At 39.7% G+C, this 21,044-nt stretch overlaps 1 protein-coding gene across 2 annotated transcripts in view; it reads right to left on the reverse strand.

Annotated features, from left to right (window-relative positions):
• The window catches only part of TNPO3 (transportin 3), an 82,582-nt gene extending 63,099 nt beyond the window's left edge, over positions 1-19,483 (reverse strand). The window contains exons 1-2 of one of the 2 annotated variants that reach the window (XM_079930945.1): positions 18,936-19,073; positions 7,269-7,429 (exon numbers count right to left, since the gene is read on the reverse strand). Coding sequence is in view for 1 of the 2 variants with exons in the window: in XM_079930944.1 (XP_079787070.1) it covers positions 18,936-19,055 (120 nt within the window). In the remaining variant the exon portion in view is untranslated. Of the gene's footprint in view, positions 1-7,268; positions 7,430-18,935 lie in introns of both variants that reach the window. The other variant, XM_079930944.1, reaches the window with a different exon arrangement.
• Positions 19,484-21,044: the final 1,561 nt, after the last annotated feature.

Here is a 21,044-nt window from a genome sequence, read left to right on the forward strand (position 1 = left end):
TGTGCTCCGCAACGGGAGAGGCCACAGCAGTGTGAGGCCCGCGTACCGCAAAAAAGAAAAAAAAAAAGAAAAAGAAACCAGAAAGTAAGTGTTGGTGAGCATGTGGAGATACTGGAACTCTTATGCACTGCTGATGGTAATATAAAATAGTGCAGACACTATGGAAAACAGTATGGAGGTTCTTCAAAAAATTTAAAATGTAACTACCATGTGATCCAGCAACTCCACTTCTGGATATATACCCAAAAGAATTGAAAATAACATCTCAAAAAGATATTTGCACACCCACGTTCACTGCAGCATTATTCACAAAAGCAAAGAGGTGGAAGCAAACTAAATGTCCATCAATGACTGAATGGATAAAGAAAATGTGATACATACATGGAATGGAGTATCCATTCAGTCTTAATGGATTATCACTTAGTCTTAAAAATCCTGTCATGTGCTGCAAAGGCATAGATGAACCTTGAGGGTATTGTGCCAAGTAAAATACGTCACTCATAAAATGGCAAATGCTGCATGATTCCATTTACATGAGCTATCTAAAGTAGTCAAACTCAGGGGCTAGGAGGAGGAGGTGCAGAGTTGTTCAGTGGATGCAGAGTTTCAGTCATGTAGGATGTGGGGGGCTCAGGGGGATCCGCTACACAACATGCATGTGGTCAACAATATTGCACTGTATGCTTGCAAAATATTGCTCTGTACACTTGCAAACTGTTGGGAGGTTGAATTTCATATTTTGTGTTTTTGCCACCAAAAAAAAAAAAAGTTTAGTACTGGCATAAAGACAGACACAAGACCACTGGAACAGAATAGAGAGCCCAGAAATGAATCCGTGCATATATGGTCAAGTGATTTTCAACAAGAACAGAATATCATATACAAAAATTAACTCAAAATGGATCAAAACTTAAATGTAAGACCTAAAACTATAAAACTCATGGGGGGAAAGCTATATGTGCATTAAATTTGGCAATGATTTCTTGGATCAAAAGCACAAGCAACAGGGAATTCCCTGGTGGTCCAGTAGTTAGGACTCTGTGCTTCCAATGCATAGGGCATGGGGTTCGATCCCTAGTCAGGGAACTAAGATCCTGCATGGCACAGAGCAAAGACCCAAAAAAAAAAAAAAAAAAAAAAAAACACAAGCAACAAAAGTAAAAACACATAAATTGGACTACATCAAAATTTCAAACTTCTATTCATCATTAAAAGATATAATCAGTATGAGAAGGCAACCCACAGAGTGGGAGAAAATATTTGCAAATGACATATCTGATAAGGGGTTAATATTCAGAATACATAAAGAACTACTACAACACAACAACAACAACAAAACCAAACAACCCAATTTAAAAATAGGCAGAGGGACTTCCCTGGTGGTGCAGTGGTTAAGAACCCACCTGCTGACGCCAGGGACATGGGTCCAAGCCCTGGTCTGGGAAGATCCCAGGTGCCACGGTACAACTAAGCCCGTGCACCACAACTACTCAACCTGTGCTCTAGAGCCCGCAAGCCACGACTACTGAGCCCGCGTGTCACAACTACTGAAGCCCTCGCACCTAGAACCCGTGCTCCACAACAAGAGATACCACTGCAATGAGAAGCCCGCGCACCACAATGAAGAGTAGCCCCCGCTCACTGCAGCTAGAGAAAGCCTGTGTGTAGCAATGAAGACCCAATGCAGCATAAAATAAAATAAATAAAATAAAATAATTAAAAAAAAAATAGGCAGGGACTTCCCTGGCAGTCCAGCAGTTGAGACTCCACACTTCCACTGCAGGGGGCATGGGTTTGATTCCTGGTCAGGGAACTAAGATCCCACAGGCTGCAACATGGTCAAAACAAACAAAACAAAAAATAAAACAAAAAAAAAAAAACCCCAAGTGTTGATGAGTAGAGAAATTGTAACAATGCACATTGCTAGTGGGAATGTAAAATAGTGCAGCCAATATGGAAAATAGTATGGCAGTTCCTCAAAAAATTAAAAATAAAATTACCAAATAATAAGCAGCAAGAGAGAATCAATTCATCACATTCAAGTGATCCTTGATAAGATTTTGGACAGATTTGTTATCAGAAACTTTGAAGTTCAGAAGGCAGTGGGCTAATATATTCAAAGTGTTAAGAGAAAAAAAAAAGCTGTCAGCCAAGAATCCTATACCTGGCAAAACTGTCCTTCTAAAGTAAGGCAGATTAAGACATTTCCAGACAAACAAAAGATAAGGGAATTTGTTACCACTAGACCTGCACTGCGAAAAAACGTTATGAGTAGTCCTGAAGGTTGAAATGAAAGAACACCAGCTAGTAACTTAGCTATAAGAAGAAATAAAGATGTCAATAAAGGTAGATAAATGATTCATTATAAAAAAAAAAATTACCACATAATGCAGCAATTCCACTTTTGGGTATATAGCCAAAACAATCAAAAGCAGGGACTCAAACAGATATTTATACACCAATGTTCATAGCAGCATATTTCACAATAACCAAAAGTTGAAAACAACTCAAATGTTCATTGACAGAAGAATGGATAAACAAAATGTGACATATACATACAGTGGACTATTATTCAGCCTTAAAAAGGAAGGAAGTACCATTACATGCCATAACATGGATGAACTTTGAGGACATTATGCTTAGTAAAATAAGCTTGACACAAAAGGACAAATATTGTATGATTCCACTTACATGAGGTACCTGAAGTAGTCAAATTCATAGAGACAAAGTTAGAATTTTGGTTGCCAAGGGTTGATGGGAGGGAGAATGGGCAGCGTTATCATTTAATGGGTACAAAGTTTTACTTGTAGAAGATAAAAAAATTCTGGAGATTGCTTGTGTTGGTGGTCATAAAACAACGTGAATATACTTACTCTCACTGAGTTGTACACTTTAAAATAGTTAGAATGGTAAATTTGATGTCATGTATATTTTACAAAAAAGAAACACACAGTTTAGAATCTGCTCAATCCCTTCACAAACTAAAGGGATCTGGTCCTATCATATAGACCTGCCAGAAGCAAAAGAAATTACCTCAGGGGAAAAACATCATTTATTATCTCTTCAACTTTTCATAAACAATATATCCAGTATTTATCAAATGAAAGCAAAAAAGGGAGGGTTGAGGGTGGAAACAGACAATAGAAAATAACCTATCTAGATAACGGAATTATCAGATGAGGACTAAAATAACTGTGATGTCTCAACCAAAATGATAAAACTTAACATCACCAATAATGGGACAAAGAGATTTTAAGTGACTCTTGATGTGATTCACTGAAAACAACAATTTTTCGTTCATGTAGTATTTTTCCAAAAACTGTTTAAGTTGAATATAATCATGAGGAAACAACCAGACAAAGCAAAATAGCGAGTCGGTCATATTAAAAACAAAGACAAAATGGGCCTGGATTTGTTTTTGAATGTCATTATGATAAAAGGAAAAAAAAAATACCCCAGGAAACTAAAGTGACATAACACCTAAAAGCAATGCATTATCCTTGATTGGATCCTGGATTAGGGAAAGTAAAATTTTTAAAAAGCTAGAAATCTGGGGCTTCCCTGGTGGCACAGTGGCTGAGAGTCCGCCTGCCGATGCAGGGGACACGGCTTCATGCCCCGGTCCGGGAAGATCCCACATGCCGCGGAGCGGCTAGGCCCATGAGCCATGGCCGCTGGGCCTGCACATCCGGAGCCTATGCTCCGCAACAGGAGAGGCCACAACAGTGAAAGGCCCGGGTACCACAAAAAAAAAAGCTAGACATCTGTAACTGAAACAACTGGGAAATTTGAATATGAACTGTATATTAGATAATATTATTGTATATCAATGTTAAATTTCTTTAATGTGACAATGGTTTTAGTTTAGTAGAATGTCTTTGTTCTTACGAGCTATACGTCAAAATGTTTAGGGGTACAGCATTAATAAAATCTGCAATTTACTTCCAAAAGGTTCCAAAAGGGAGAGAAAGAAAGAAAAAAGAGAGAAAGCAAATGGGAACAGGCAATTTGAGAAGGGCTTATCATGAATCAGTGTTCACTATACAATTCTTTCAAGTTATGAATTTTTCAGAATAAACAATTGGGAAAAATTAAATAGCTGATTAACGTATTCAAGAAATTAGAAGACGAATTGGAATTTGCATTAAGAAATGGAATCTAAAAAAAAGAATCAAAGGGAAATTCTAGAACTGAAAAATACAGTAACTGAAATTAAGACCCAAATGGAAGGGCTGAATAGCAAATCAGACAACTGAAGAAAAGATTACTATGCTAGAGAATAGGTCAATAGAAAATAAGACCTGAAGCACAAACTCAAAAAAGAATAAAGGTAAAGAATAGGAAGAATGCAAGTGACATATGGGACATAGTGAAAAAGTCTAACAAACATGACTGAAATCTCAGAAGGAAAAGAAAAAAATGGGACACTATTTAAACATAATGGCTGAGGAATTTCCAAACTGATAAGACAACAAGCCACAGTTTAATAAACTCTGTAAACCCTAAGAATAGGAAAACCAGACCTAAGCACATCAAATAACACTGCTAAAAAACTGCTAAAGACAAAAAGGAAAATCTTAAAGGCAAGAGGAAAAAACATGTATTACCTTTAAAGGAACAATTAGACTGATAGCTGACTTGCCAAAATAAAAAATGGGAACCAAATATCTTCAAAGTACTGGAAGAAAATAATTGCCAATTGGTTACTTATACCCAGCAAAAAATCTTTCCAAAATGCAACAAAATTAACACACTTTGGGACCAAAAGAAAAAAAATAAAAGGAGAGAGTTCGTTACCAACAGAACAAAGAAAATACTAAAGGGTGTTCTTCAAGCAGAATGAAAATAATTCTGGATAGAAACATGGAAATCAGGAAGGAATGAAGAGTAATGGAAAGGCTAAGTATGTAAGTAAATCTCTGTGAACACTGACTATATAAAGCAACAATATCTTGTAGGGCTTAAAATAAATGAATCTATATACCTGAGAGGAATTTCACATTCTCCTAAGATGCAGAAAGTGGAAAAGAACATTGCTTTGGAGTTAATAAATAAATGCAAATAAACTACAAAGTAACTTTTCTTAAATGCATCAGAAAGCTGAGGTCCCAGGACAACCAAGTAGACTGAAATCTAAAGAGACCTCACCAAGTGTTGGCTCATCTGTGGCAGAACAAAGAAAAGAGATATGGGGCACCAGATGACCAGGTAATAAAAATTCAATTAAAATTATTAACAAATTGATTTTAAAAATTGTATATGTGTGGGCTAGTATGTACATATAAAACCCATGGGACTCTTGGACACAAGGGGAATTCACAACCACCTACAGGCTCTTATCCACACACCTCCACCAAATACTCAGGAGAAAGAATGGGGGTAGGGCAGGAGACCAGAGAAAACCTCTTTGGTGGTACAGTCTTGGAGGACAGGAGTAGCCACAATAGCAGAAAGGACACAAAAAGCTCTGACTAGACCCTTCTCCCCTACTGAACAAAAGCCTTAACTGGTATGGGAAGGGCAGCAAATGATGTTACCCTCAAGGCTTATAGGTTAAGTAAGACCCATTGCTGTTGCAGTAAGGGTAAAGGAAAAACACCTCTACCCTTAAAGGACAGGGCATAAAACCGTCTTGAGCCCATGATACTATAACAATAACACCACAGAGGTCTCCTACCACTGAAGGAAGGACAAAAAAAATTTATCCTGCACAAGATCTGCCAGATGCAAGGCAGAGCATGAATGCCACAGGGGAGGACAGAATCACTGAGAAAGCCCCACCAATGAGAACACTGGACACTGGAACTGCTAAAGACCACAGTAGACAAGGGCAACAGAGAATGTTACTGTCCCCCACTCCCCCAAACAAACAAACAAATGCTAAACACATCATATTCAAACTCCTGAAAGCCAGAAATAAAGAGAAAATATTGGAGGAGTAATCCTTTTTCCTTACTACCAAGGTACCCTTGACTGTAACAGCTCAATTGTAGAACTTTATATTGTAATTATTTGGGCCTTTGTTCACCTCTTTTAATAGACTGTAAGCTCTTCAAAAGTAAAGAACCTTAATTATTTCTGCCTCTCTCAAAATCTCCTGGCCATAGAGCCATTTAAACAAATATATTTTAAATTATTAAATATGAAGCAAAATGACAAGATACTATCATCTCATAAATCTATAACACCTCTTTGTTTTCCCAAACATGAAGCCCATTCTTTTACTAGGTAGCTGAGATACTTACTGGATTGGGAGTAAGCTATAAGAACAGAATCCACAATGTTTAGAGAGAGAAAGGGCAAGAAAAAACAAGGAATCCAGTTTACAGATAAAGAAAACAAAGGCCCTGAAAGGACCTTTTTCATTCAGAGTCCTCATTTGTAGAACTTTACTTGCCTTACCCAGTTGGAGCCTTGGTTCTGTTTTGTTTTAAATATATATTTTGCTTTAGCAATGAGAAGCAGCTCAATATTTTCCTATTCTTAAATCGGAAGATTTAAGAATCTCAGAAAAATTTCAGTGAAGGGAAACTTAAAGTCTCCCCAAAATGGGAGTCTTTTCTGGAATGACCTTACTTTAAAATATTACCAGTATTTCTGAAATAGAAAAAAAAAGGAGAATAGCAGGTAACCCCAGGCAACTAAACCAAATATAAACTTTGCATCTTCTAACGCTCATTATGTTATCATAGTTTTCTGTTTTTTAACTAAACTAAAATATAGATGGCAGCTAAATGTATTTCCTAGGACAATTCTATGAGGAATCGGTCTTAGGAAAATTCCCATACTGCTCCTTGTGTAAATGTGTCAAGTAGAACCGAAGTGAAAAAGAACTGTCTTCTCATTTCAAGCATCCTTATTTATCTTGATGCTGCCTCACCCACTGGTCAAATGTGCCTCTCTTCAAATATTTGTCTTTTGGAACAAGAACGAAATACAAAACTGACCTCTAAAGAAACCTGGGAAACTTGAATATCACAGTCTACTAAGTAAACTGTCAGTGAAAAATTACCCAGGATGATACTGCCAGTACTATATATTAAGCGGTCATAATTTGTCCCTTTATTTTGAATTCCAGGAGGGTTTAAGAATTGTTGGCGTCCAAAAAACAAGTAATCCTGTTTTGATCACTGAATCATTAAGAAAATGCAACCAAATCCTGATACCTCAGATACTGTAGTACATTGCTCACTGTTCTTCCCCTCTGCTAAGCTGCAGAAAGAAGAAAGGAAAAGGGATTCTTTACAAGGAGAGAATAAAGCACTTACACTTCATAGGACTTTCTAGCCACAGATGCCAGGTGCTACCCACTGAAATCCAGGCTTGGACTAAGCTCCACATTTCTGAAAGGACCATCTCAACCGAAGCCTGGGGCTCAGAGTCAGCAGGAGGAAGCTGCAGCTCCCACTAGCAGCACATTTCAAAGAGGCTGCAACAAGAGAACATTTTCCATTTAAGCAACTAATTCCAATCTTCCATTTCACAAAGCAGTAGCAGAACAGGCCTTTATTATCAGTCTTTTCAAAAGATATTTCCATGACTATGTGATGAATATGAAGCAGGCTATGGCCCAGCAATCCTTTCACTAACATGCTCTAAGTCTTTCATTATACTTCACAGCAGATCCTAAAAGTACTTGCCCTTTTTTCTTTAACGGTCACGACTGCTCCAAGGCTCACTTCTACACTAACAGTTCTAAAACTGCCTAATCAGCGGAAATCACTGAGCAGACCCTTAACATTGCAAGTACACACCCAGATAGGGGGGCCTAAGGATTCATCAGCTGCCAAGAATCAGAAGCAGATTAGAGCTGCTAGTTAATCCTATACAAAAACTCCTCAAATTAAGCAGCATTACTTAAAAATACTTCACTGAAAACAGAAGAGCTCTGGCAAATAGAAAATTAGGTTCTGGAAATACAAATATTTCAATGAAATTTGATAAGTAAGAATAAATGTGTAAGACTGCTGTACTTTTTAAAAACATTTCAATTAGTGAATAATACATCTATTAAATAAAGATTTATAGTATACTGGAAGGAGGAGCAGACCAGGCAAGAGCACAGTAAAAAGAACCCCTAAAAAACAGTCAATCAGACACTGCAACATTATAGACACATGCCTTGTACCAATATGATATAGAGCTAGAAAATCAGAATTTCCCAAATCAAGAAAAAGTCATTTTCATGAGACAGGTAAAGAACAAACTAGTCTTATTAACCTGAAAAAGAGAAAGGAATTTTTTGTCAGTCAACTGTCTTAAGTTTTTGTATCTAATCCTTTATGAAAATTTTACAAATTTAAGATAAATTGCTAGGTCTGTCACAAGTACTTTCTGATGGTTTTCAGAAAAGAAAATGGTATGAATGGATACTAGGAAAAATATAAGCTATAGATCTCAAAAGAAAACCATCACTACCTAAAATTGTTATCTTTCAAAATAATTTGTTTTGCAAGATGGTCTGAAATACAGAAACTATGGTGAAATGAAACTTAGCTAATACCTTCACCACAGCAGTGATGAGTAAACAACTCCCAACTCCAAAAGCAGAGTGTAAGTGAAAAATAATCATAAAGCCCCAAGCAAGCTCCCAGAACCATAGACTACCCATGTATGCATAAACAAGTTTTCTAGAAGCAAAAAAGCTCACTTATAGAGATAAGTTCAGCCAATTTACATTTTCACAGCCATCCCCATAATAACTGAATAGATAATTAAGAGGGAGATATTATTTCCCTTATAGGAGGAAAGAGATTCCTGGCTAAAAATAATTCTTTAAAACATCATAAGCAGTTCAAATTCCAGGAGAAATACTCAAACACTCTTATCTTCAAGACAATGTTGGAAGATGGTAGTGCCCATATGCATTACTCTATCTTGATCTCAATGAAAGGAATCAGTAAGACCAAATGACTACAGCACTGCACGCTGTGGTCTCCTGAGTTTCTGAGGAAATCCCAGTATTTCTGGGACAAGCATTTTCAAACAATCCTGTGTCATAATGGCCTCTATCAAATAAACTTTGGCTCAAATCTGTAGCTGTGGCTCACACATAATATGATACTGAGAAATTTTGCCAAAATTTTTCCTCAACAACTGTAAAGAATCCCTATCCAAATTAAAAACCCTCAGCCACCTATGCATGTGAATATTAACCTCAAGAACGGCCCTGAAAAAAGATAAATAAATCTGGATCCATAAGGTCAGCTTGGGTTTTGAGTGACTGAAGCATTCATTCCTTGATAATCAATTCACTGTGGGCCTTACTAATTATATTAGGCAGCCCTGCTTTAAAAGTAGAAAATGTTGGGCTTCCCTGGTGGCGCAGTGGTTGAGAGTCTGCCTGCCGATGCAGGGGACACGGGTTCGTGCCCCGGTCTGGGAGGATCCCACGTGCCGCGGAGCGGCTGGGCCCGTGAGCCATGGCCGCTGAGCCTGCGCGTCCGGAGCCTGTGCTCCGCAACGGGGAGAAGCCACAACAGTAAGAGGCCCGCGTACCGCAAAAAAAAAAAAAAAAAGTAGAAAATGCCAAGCTTGAAACCATTTCAAGCTTTTGAAGCAAATGGGTAGCCCATGTGAAGGCTTCCTGAAAGCCAAAATATAGAAAATGGATTTCCTTTAGTCACCGGTCTCTATTCCTGCCTATCTGAGCAAGTTTTATAACAATTCGTATAAACCTGAAGAATGAGAGTACTATCAGACATACTAAGCATACACTAACACAATGCTGAAGATTCAAGTTTCTTAACTGTATAGAAATATGAGATGTCTAGCTTAAGGTTTAATAAAAAATGCATTATAGTGTTAGAAAACTCTGAGTGCTTATGTAAAAACATGTACCTTTTTAAGACTAGTTCTAAGTGTATTCTGCTTTAGGGCCATCTGTATAAATGGTGTTAACTATGGCTGAGACAGAAAATACAAGTAAACAGTTAATATGGAGAAAAACTGAAGAGTGCAGTGGGCTTGAAAAAAAAAAGTAAAAAATATAATGTAAACTCTGTTAACAGAAAATTTCTTACCAAAAGAAAAAAAAATACAAATTTCATAATATTTTCATTTTGGGAAGTCTAACCAGAAAGACGAAAATTAAATCGGTACTTTCAAGGGGTTCTGCATGCCAAACACTACAAAATTATCCCCATTAGCAGTACTGTGAACTTCCAGTAAAGAGAAATAAAGCTTCTCTCTGGAACTTCACCTATATAACAATACAACACTCTCTGGTAATATTTCAGTACCAGGGTACAAGCTAGGGAAACACAGGAGAGGTAATCTGAGCAAGCGCAACTTTCTAAGAATTAAATGTTCTTAAGTTCAACAGAGCTTATGGGACTTCTCTGGCGGTCCACTGGTTAAGACTCCACGCTTCCACTGTAGGAGGCACAGATTCGATCCAGGTTGGGGACTAAGATCCCGCATGCCACATAGCTCGGCCAAAACAAAACAAAAAAACAAAAAAAAACCAAGAGCTTAAAATTCTGTGAAATCTAGAAAATAGTATGTCAGTTCCTCAAAAAAAACATAGAATTACCATATGATCCAGCAATTCCCCTTCTGGTGATATACTCAGAAGAACTGAAAGCAGGGACTCCAACAGATATTTGTACACCTGTGCTCATAACAGTATTCACAATAGCCAAAACGTGGAAGCTACCCAAGTGTGTACCAACAGATGAATAGGTAAACAAAATGTGGTACACACAATATTATTCAGCCTTAAAAAGGGATGAAATTCTGACACATTCTACAACATGGATGAACCCTGAGAACACTATGTTAAGTGAAAAAAGCCAGTCACAAAAGGACAAATACTGTATGATTCTACTTATATGAGGTACCTAGAGTAGTCAAGTTCATGGAGACAAAAAGCAGAATGGTGGTTGCCAGGGGCTGTAGGGAGAGAGAAATGGGGAGTTAGTTAACTGTGTTTTAATGGGTACAGATTTTCATTTTTACAAGATGAAAAACGTTCTGGAGATGCATGGTGATGATGGTTACACAACAATGTGAATGTACTTAAAGCCACTGAACTACACACTTAAAAATGGTTAAAGTGGTAAATTTTATGCTATGTGTATTTCACCATAATTTTTAAAAAGGAATGAAATTCTGACATAGTCTACAACATGATGAACCTTGAAGATATTATTCTAAGTGAAATAAGCCAAACACCAAAAGGAAAATATTGTATCATTCTACTCATAAGGTAATTGGAGTAGTCAAATTCCGAGAGGAAAAAAAAAGTAGAATGGTGGTTACCAGGGGCTGAAGAGAGGAGGGGATGGAGAATTATTCTTTAATAGGTAGAGTTTTAGTTTGGGAAGACGAAAAAGTTCCAGAGATGGGTGGTGGTGATGATTGCACAACATGAATGTACTTAATGCCACTGAACTGTACGCCTAAAAATGGTTAAAATGGCAACTTAGAAAATGTAGCAGTATCCAGATTTTATATCCTGTTTCAAACCATTGACTCTGGTCCAAGGCCTGGGAAGACGAGAAATAAACTAATCCAAATACAGATGAATGCCACCAGATAACAGACTATCATGCCAACAGAAATACCATCACAAATTCTCATTCATAAGTTCCAATACAACAAGGACATGAAATGACTATATCTGCACTGTCCAAGACTTGGAATGTGGCAGTGCAACTAAGGAATTGATTTTAACTTCATTTTAATTAACTTAAATTGAAACAGCCACAATAGCCATGTGGGTAATGGCAATCATATTAGACAATATAGCCAGAGTGGTATACTATTCAGTTGAAAGGCCTTTGGTTTTTATCATTTACTTACACACTCCCATTTTCCAGCAATGCAAAGTATACAGTATTCCTATGTTCACTGAACTAACTGACGCCAAAGTAGTTGTACACGAACATTTTCTATTTTCTAGAAGGCTTGCCTTTCAAAAACATGTTTATGTTTTAAGAGTCACTTGACTGGGCTTCCCTGGTGGCGCAGTGGTTGAGAGTCCGCCTGCCGATTCAGGGTACGCAGGTTTGTGCCCCAGTCCGGGAAGATCCCACGTGCTGCGGAGCGGCTGGGCCTGTGAGCCATGGCCGCTGAGTCTGCGCGTCCGGAGCCTGTGCTCCGCAACGGGAGAGGCCACAGCGGTGAGAGGCCCGCGTGCCGCAAAAAAAAAAAAAAAAAAAATGAGTAGCACAATTAATTAGCCCTATAAAGAGATGGTCTTTGCTTCCATTGGTTTCTGCACTGTCTACTAATTTTGGTTACTAGAGGTAGACAAAGGAAACTACTAAGTATTCAGAGCAGTCCACTGTTAAATAGGCTTCCTTTAAGATCTGTCTCAAAATAATTTTGTCTTTTAAAACACTTGGAAGACATCAGTGATATCTGCCTAGCCCATAAAACAAAAACATGGCTGTAGGCTGTTTCCAAGAATTTTGGTGGAAAAAAAGCTTAATGAATGTAGATTCTTCAGAAAATGGCTGTTTTATACAAATACCAGAGAAAGAGAAAAGATGCTAACTCATAGCATGGGCTGAACCATGTCCAAATTATACCGTTATAGCAAATCTATTGTCACCAGGATCATTATAACTATACTAAATGACCCTAAGATTAGTAAGTATGGGGAAGAGGGAAGTAAGGATAATAGTTTTTCAAAACGTATATTATTCAAAGTGGTTTTGAAACAAACCAGGCAAATTCTGTTCCTTACCAATTTCATTTTTTCGTTAATTTTCTTAGGGACTGTACAGTTTTGGATGCTACTTTATATGGCATAATTTTAGTTACTACATTTTCTGTTTTCACCTAAAGTAGATTTTTTTTTTTCCCAGCCACGGTGCGCAGCTTGTGGGATCTTAATTTCCCAACCAGGGACTGAACCCGGAGCCCTCTGAGTGAAAGTACAGAGTCCTAACCACTGGACCACCAGGGAATTCTTTATCAATTTCAAATTGAAAATTAAAACACTATGCTACTACACTGCATATTTTGTGACTACTCTAAAACAGATTTTTGGTTTAAAATGTCACTTAGTGACCACTTCAAGAAAGGCTTATTGTGTCAAAAAGTTCCTCTCCTTTTCTGTACTCAAGTCATTCAAAAGCATAAAATGAGGGTAATAAAAACTTATCTCATAAAGACTGCTTTTTAAAAAAAGATTGGAAAGACTGAAAATAGAGCATCATAGGAGACTGAATAATATTGTTTATTTTCAATCATCCATAGATATGTTAGAGAGAAGCAGCAAAAATAAATGAAATTCATAGAAAAAGACAAATCTGAGTCATCCAACTGCCCCTTTGGAGGTGCTACAAGCAGCTATGCATTCAGGAACATTTTTAAGAAATTGTGTGTCTACAGACTGCCAACAAACACATGAAAGGATGCTCAACATCACTAATCATTAGAGAAATGCAAATCAAAACTACAATGAGGTATCACCTCACACTAGTCAGAATGGCCATCATCAAAAAATCTACAAACAATAAATGCTGGAGAGGGTGTGGAGAAAAGGGAACCCTCTTGCACTGTTGGTGGGAATGTAAACTGATACAGCCACTATGGAGAACAGTACGGAGGTTCCTTAAAAAACTAAAAATAGAACTACCATACGATCCAGCAATCCCAATACTGGGCATATACCCTGAGAAAACCATAGTTCAAAATGAGTCATGTACCACAATGTTCATTGCAGCTCTATTTACAATACCCAGGACATGGAAGCAACCTGAGTGTCCGTCGACAGATGAATGGATAAAGAAGATGTGGCACATATATATTACTCAATGGAATATTACTCAGCCATAAAAAGAAACAAAATTGAGTTATTTGTAGTGAGGTGGATGGACCTAGAGTCGGTCATACAGAGTGAAGTAGGTCAGAAAGAGAAAAACAAATACCGTATGCTAACACATATATTTGGAATCTAAAAAAAGAAAAAAATGGTTCTGAAGAACCTAGGGGCAGGACAGGAATAAAGACGGAGACGTAGAGAATGGACTTGAGGACACAGGGAGGGGGAAGGGGAAGCTGGGACGAAGTGAAAGAGTGGCATGGACTCATATATACTACCAAACGTGAAATAGATAGCTAGTGGGAAGCAGCTGCATAGCACAGGGAGATCAGCTCCGTGCTTTGTGTCCACCTAGAGGGGTGGGATAGGGAGAGTGGGAGGGAGACGCAAGAGGGAGGAGATATGGGGATATATGTATAGCTGATTCACTTTGTTATAAAGCAGAAACTAACACACCCTTGTAAAGCAATTATACTCCAGTAAAGATGTTCAAAAAGAAACTGTCAGAGATCTTGATCTTTTTTTTTTTTTTTTTTGCGGTACGCGGGCCTCTCACTGTTGTGGCCTCTCGCGGAGCACAGGCTCCGGACACGCAGGCTCAGCGTCCTTGGCTCATGGGCCCAGCCGCTCCGCGGCATGTGGGATATTCCCGGACAGGGGCACGAACCCGTGTCCCCTTTATCTGCAGGCGGACTCTCAACCACTGCGCCACCAGGGAAGCCTGATCATTTCTTAATAATCATGGTTTATTCCTTCAACTATGGGTATCAGATTATATAAACATCTGAAAGGATCCTACTGTCTATTGGGGGAGACAAAACAAATCTCAAAAAGGTTAAAAAAATGATAAATACAATTAAAGTGCTTTCGGTGTTGGGGCAGGGGCAGAAATGACTTTCAGCGGAAGAGAATCTGTTAAGACTTTAAGGAGAAAGAATTTAAGCTAGCTAGGCTTTGAAAAGATGGGCTAGTTTCTTCATTTGAAGACAGGATTGGGGAAAAGTAATAGTAAAAGTCCAAAGGTAAGAAAAAAATTAAAATATCATATAACCAGACAAAGGCTGAATCCCCTCCCCACAAAAAACCATTTGCTTATTCCGGGAGATACTACAGCTGTGTGAATGCTGATGGGAAGGATCCAGTAAAGAGGGAGTTTTAGGATACAAGTGAGACACAGGATAACCAAAAGATCAAGGTTCCTGAGAATTCAGATAATAAGATGCAGAGCACTAAAATCGGACAGAAGAAGCAATTGGATACACATGCTCAAGTTCTACCAATCAGAGGTGAAGGGTTGGTGGTATATTGAAGAAAGGTGTGAGAACGACAGTCCCTGGAAAAAGACAAGACCTAACAAAGAAAAAGGGCCAGTTAATGGGATAAGGTTTTGATGAAATTCAAGAACTAAGACTTCTGTTTAACACAATTTAACTGATTGAAACATCTGTTTGCCCTCAAATTCCCTCCAAAATCAGAGTAAAAAGATTTTTTTTCCCCAAGGATGAGAGAACCCACAAGGACAGAAAATGGAAACACGAATGGTATTAACAAAACTGTGAAAAGGAGAAAGCTGCTGGGTGACTGTTAACTCTCAGAGAAGGCCTGAGAAAGTTGAAATTTGCCTGATAGCAGGGAGGGGGAAGGGATAAGAATGGGGGAAGCCAAGAGGCAAACTAATTCCAAAATCCCAGTAAGGCTCAAGAATTAGAAGTACTGAGATACACCTGAAGACAGATGCACAGATAGAACAAATAACAAAGGAATGGCTTCAAAATCTGTGTAAGCGGTTTAGTTTCCTAGATTTTCTCCCTGACTCTGAGGGGCCAGGCTACTATACTATCCTCCCACCATCACAGAAAACTCAAGGTTTACTTTGCAGAGACTGAAGTAGAGTGACTCTGGACTCTTGGACAACAGACTCACCTAAGGACAGGAGTATCATACTGAAAACAGATTAAATAAACTAAAGTCTACATACTTAGCATTTAGATTCATCCTCCAGTTCATTCTCCTACCTGCCACTGGCAGCCTAGTTCATAACCTCCAGGCAGAAGACTAGAGAACTCTCAGGGTAAAAGTGGTCCAAGAAAAAAGACCAACAATGAGAGTGAAGAGATGAAGTTTCCCCTCTCAATTCTCTGTCAAATGAGGGAGTAATTCAAGAAAAGATCATGGGATCCAGGATTCAGCACATCCAATACAAGAAAGAAAAAGGAATTCCCCAGGACAGTGAGATGCCAGAATAATTATGCAAGAGACCTGGAGAACAACCAGGCCAGACTGAAGCAGGGAGATAGAGGGCTCTCGGGAGAGGTTTCCTTCCACCAAAAAAGTGTGAACATACTAAGAGGATATTTACACTTACTAACAGAGAGTTTGGGATGAATTACTGTAGATATATAGAAAATAAGGCAAACGTGAAAAAAAGAAAAAGGTAATGATTACCACCAAAAAAAAAGTTGCACAAAAAAGAAATTATCATGGTATACACACTTCATGATTCACAATGTGTAATGATTTAACCAGAAATGTGGTATACCTATGTTAACCAAAAATGTGGTATACCACAGGTATACCTATGAGTGATGGGGTGTGAGGAAGCGGAGGAAGCCTAAATCTTCATCTTTCATAGGAGAAACTATGAAACTGCTCTTTTTTCTTCCTAAATTTTGTAAAACTATTCCCATTTTATAACTTTAGAAAGTTTTTAAAGTTTGGCTTAAATCTTTAAAATTTTAACAGTAACTTTTATTACTAAATTAACAATAAATTAATAAGTTTTTTATTTTGATAAAATTAAAATTATGTAAGATTTCAAAAAAGTAAAAACTATTACATGACGTTACTTGAGATTCCTGAGCCAGCAAACTAGAAGAATTTAAGTTGGTTGTGTGATCGGAGCTCAATGCATGAGTTAGTGATTTGGGGGGGGTTGGTGACTTTTTAGCAATGACAAGTTCCAAGATGTGACTGTGTGACCAGGTGGCTTAGAAAAAAGTAAAGGAATTAAGAAGCCAAAGTGTTAGCTGAATTGTCAATCCAGATGCTGAAGTTGCCTAAAAATTATGATGTGTGACTGTACTATTTTCCAGGTCCACTTTTCCACTCTTCTCTACCATGTTTTCTGCCCCAGTATGCTGACCTCTATGGAACAGATCAACAGGTTCCTGAGTCCCCTAGCTTAGGGTTAGGTTTGCCCAATGGGGAATCCCAGGAGGAAGTTAGGAGAATAAGGTGTAGATATTTATTCCTCCAGCTTCCTCCCTGCAGAATCACCTCATGCTGGCTATGCCCCTTCCACTGAAAACTACAATTCCTCTCAAGGCAGCCAACTCCATACTTCTCCTGAGAGTCCAAGAAGTAACCACTCTCTCTCTTACCTCTTCTGGCTGTTAACAGCTTAGGGCTGTTAACAGTTTGGCTACAGGGTACTACACCATCTTTTGTGGTACCCCATTATATCCACATCTTTATAAACAGTACCTTTATAAAACAAACCCTCCTCAAATTAGCCTATTTCAAGTGTGCCATCTGTTCCTGTTGGGACCTGACTGTAAATACTGATAATAATGATGATGGTGATGATGTAAGGCTGTAACAGAGACTAGTGGAAACTAAGTGACTAATATTTAAATAACAATTACTAACATATTTTGAGTTCTAGGTTCCAAGAACTTTGTTAAGCTCTTTGTAGGTATTAACTCGTTTAAACATCACAAGCAAAGATGTTTTTGTGCCAAGCAAAGATTTTTTTTGTCTGGTTCATTTCCATATACCAACACCTAGCAGTTGCTGGTACATGGTAAGCACTAAAATACTGATTTAAAATACATACAGCAATAAGCAGGTTTAGTAGGGAAGGCTGACTTTTGGTATGGTGTAGCATTTCTCCTATTTTTACTTTGAAAACTTTAAGATAAGGGACGTGTGGCTCCCCAGATCACAAAAACTAACTAAACACTAAGACAGACCACATATGAATGATTTTCCTGTGTAGCCTACAGTGAGTCTTATTCCTTTCTCTTCCCATGTAGCCTACAGTCAGTCTTATTCCTTTCTCTCCCCATTCCTTTCTCTTCCTTTCTCTTCACCCAGGACTTGGGTTCCCGATTTTTTTTTAAGTGTAATATTCAAAGTTGCAAATTTTTAAATACTTATTATGCACTCACAGCCTAGGAGCTGATTCAAAAGGGCAGAGCATCTTTAAGTACTAGTTATGAGTTTAAAAAAAGAAATGGAAGGGGAAGGAGCAAATTTTAAAACATACTTAGGCATATAAAATGCAAAAATAAGAAAGGTAAAGTCAGCAATATGACCAAGTACACATTATCACACTGAATTAAAGCACTGCAAGGGTAAGTAGGAAAATTAGAGGAGGAAATATAATACACGAGATTCAAAGAACGCAGAAATACAATAAGTATAATAGGTTGCAATTAACCCCTCATTGGATGCTGACACAATTATCTGTAATAATCAAGGCAGCTACGATACCCGTATCTTATAAAGAAGCTAAAAATCAGAGGAAAGAGAAGGTTAGAAAACCAATATGCTGCAAAATGAGAACTGCAAAGATTTTCTGAAACGAGAATTGATTTTTTTTCTTTACGTTATGTTGCACTCCAAAACACGCGGAAAACTCACGTGTATAAGGATCTAGAAACCTGAGAAGTTTCGAGAATAATGTACTCAAACTAGAGTGAAAAGCAGCAAGAAACAGTGAGATGTAAGGCTATGAGTGGGAAGAAATTGCCGGAGTAACACCTGGACACCGAAGAGAGACGGATAAAACATCCTTAAGTGGAAGACAGAGAAAGACTGGGCTTGGATTTGGTTGAAGAAAGACAAAACGGAAAAGCAAGGCCTAAGAAACAAGTAGTAGCAAGGGTGAAACTTAGAGGACCAGATCGAAGCCACGAGCGAGAAGTACAGGACCTACAAACCAGATTCTACGGGGTGGGGAAAGGGCCACTTCGCGACCGGCCAGCTGCAACTAGTTTCCGAAAAGCCGCGTAGATGTAGCTTCGCAGCCCCACCCCGCGGCAGCAGCTCCTCCCCAAGGAAGACCTAAGGAGGCCAACGGCCGGGCGCCGGCTCCAGCCGAGGTCCCACCCCGCCCTTGCCCCGCGGCGCAGAATGGCCTCTCTCGGCCCCTCACCGAACGCTGCAGCTCCCCAAGCCAGAACGAGGCGCGCTCCTTTCCGCTGGGATCTGGGTCGTGGTAGAGCGCCTGCACTGCCTGGTACACGAGCTGCAATGTCGGCTTTGCTCCTTCCATGGTGGTAGCGGCGGTGGCGGCAGCGATGGCTCTGGTGTTTTCTCCCGAGGCTTCTCCGGCTGCTCCGCCTTCGCGCTTCCTCACTTTGTCGGCCACGGCCGCTCCCTGACTGGCGCCATCTCCTCTTTGGCCGTTACCAGGGCAGAGGGGTTCCCCGTTGAAGTTACCCCCTCGGAAACAGAGGTTAGATCGTATTCAAGTTCCTGGTTGTTGTTCCGATCTTACCACTAGACTCTAGACTTCTGAGTCTACACGCCGGTGCTCGCCTCTTGACCCGGTGACTTGCCCTCAGAAAGCTGTCCCGGCCCGACACAGACCATGCAGCATACCTCAGCAGCCTTTACCCGGACCGGAAGCGGCAGCACCAAAACCTTTGGCACACTTCCGCCTGGTGCGGCGTAAACTGCTTCCTTCCCTGCACGCCTCCTCTTGTCTCGCCTCCCCCTCCCGGAAGTGACCCTACCGGGCCGGGAAAAGGAAAGAAGTGGTTCTCTACTTCTTTGCGTCGGACTGAAGCCTTAGGACCCTCGTGGCTCCCACACCTGTGCAGCTCTCCTCTCCTTGGCAATGGATCCGAGGTCTTTCCTCCTCCTTCCGACTTATCCATTCCTCTACATAGAGTCCTTTTGGACCCCCGTGGACAAGGTGCAGCAATTCAACCATCTGTGGAGTGTCCACTGTATTGCAAATTCAAAGATGATTTAAGACAAGATTTGTATGCAGACCCTAATGGAGGAGACAGACACGTAATCAAATAACTGTTGTACAAACCTGAAAAATGTGCCACTGAAATAAATACAAAATGCCTAGAAGCCCCTTTCCACTAAATTCTGACACCCAAAAAGATATTTCATTCTATTGCCCAGGACGCTCTGACTCCAGAGTATTTGCACAAACACACTGAATTGTGTTTCTGTGTGTGCCTTTCTTTCCGAATCAAACATCGATGGTATAACAATTCTCAATTCACAAAAGAAAATATAAATCTTGGAATCTGTACTAAGGAGAAAATTTCCAAACATTGCTGCTTCTCCTTTGCAATAATAAGTAACTACTGTAAGGTCGGATCTTAACAAACGGCACCGCGAAACAGGAAAGCTTCAAGTGAGCTTTATTAGGGAGCGCTCCCGGGCGAGGTTCATTGATCCGAGAGAAAGGGGCCAGAGAAGTCGCACCCGGGCGAGGGTTGGGCAAGATTTTATAGGGGAAGAAGGGAAAGGGGTGTGGTGAATCTGGGAGGGCGCAGGGTATTCCTTATTTGATGGTCTTTTCGGGTATCCTGGGGGACCGTTAGTCCCGCCCCTCGCAAGGCGGGAAGGCTGGGCTGGGTTCAAAGTTCCCAGGTCAGTTCCTGGAACTGGGTGGTCCGGAGAGGTTCGGTCTGATGCAACCTGTGAATCTGATTGTGTTCCCCTGCGTCGGGCCAGTTGGCCTTACAACTACTACTGGGACTTTCCTGGTGGCACAGTGGTTAAGAATCTGCCTGCCAATGCAGGAGACACGGGTTCCATCCCTGGTCCGGGAAGATCCCATGTGCCGCCGAGCAACTAAGCCCATGTGCCACAGCTACTGAGCCTGCGCTCTAGAGCCGTGAGCCACAACTACTGAGCCTGCAAGCCACAACCACTGAAGCCCACGTGCCTAGAGCCCGTGCTCCGCAACAAGAGAAGCCACCACAATGAGAAGCCCGTGCAATGCAACGAAGAGTAGCTCCCGCTCACTGCAACTAGAGAAAGCCCACGTGCAGCAACAAAGACCCAATGCAGCCAAAAATTAATTAATTAATTAACTGCCACCGTTTGATGAATGCTTACAATGTGTAAAGCACTGTAGTTATGAGGTCTTATTTAATCCTTTTAACAATTATACAAAGTAAAGCCCCATTTTAAGGAATAAGAAATAGGTAATCTGCCCAAGGTTACACATTTCTTAAATGAAAATCAGGATTTGAATCCAAATGTTTTGCTCCAAAGCCTGTTAAGTTGTACA

This window comes from Stenella coeruleoalba (genome assembly GCF_951394435.1).
Source record: "Stenella coeruleoalba genome assembly, chromosome: 9".
In the NCBI taxonomy this organism is placed as follows: Eukaryota; Metazoa; Chordata; class Mammalia; order Artiodactyla; family Delphinidae; genus Stenella; species Stenella coeruleoalba.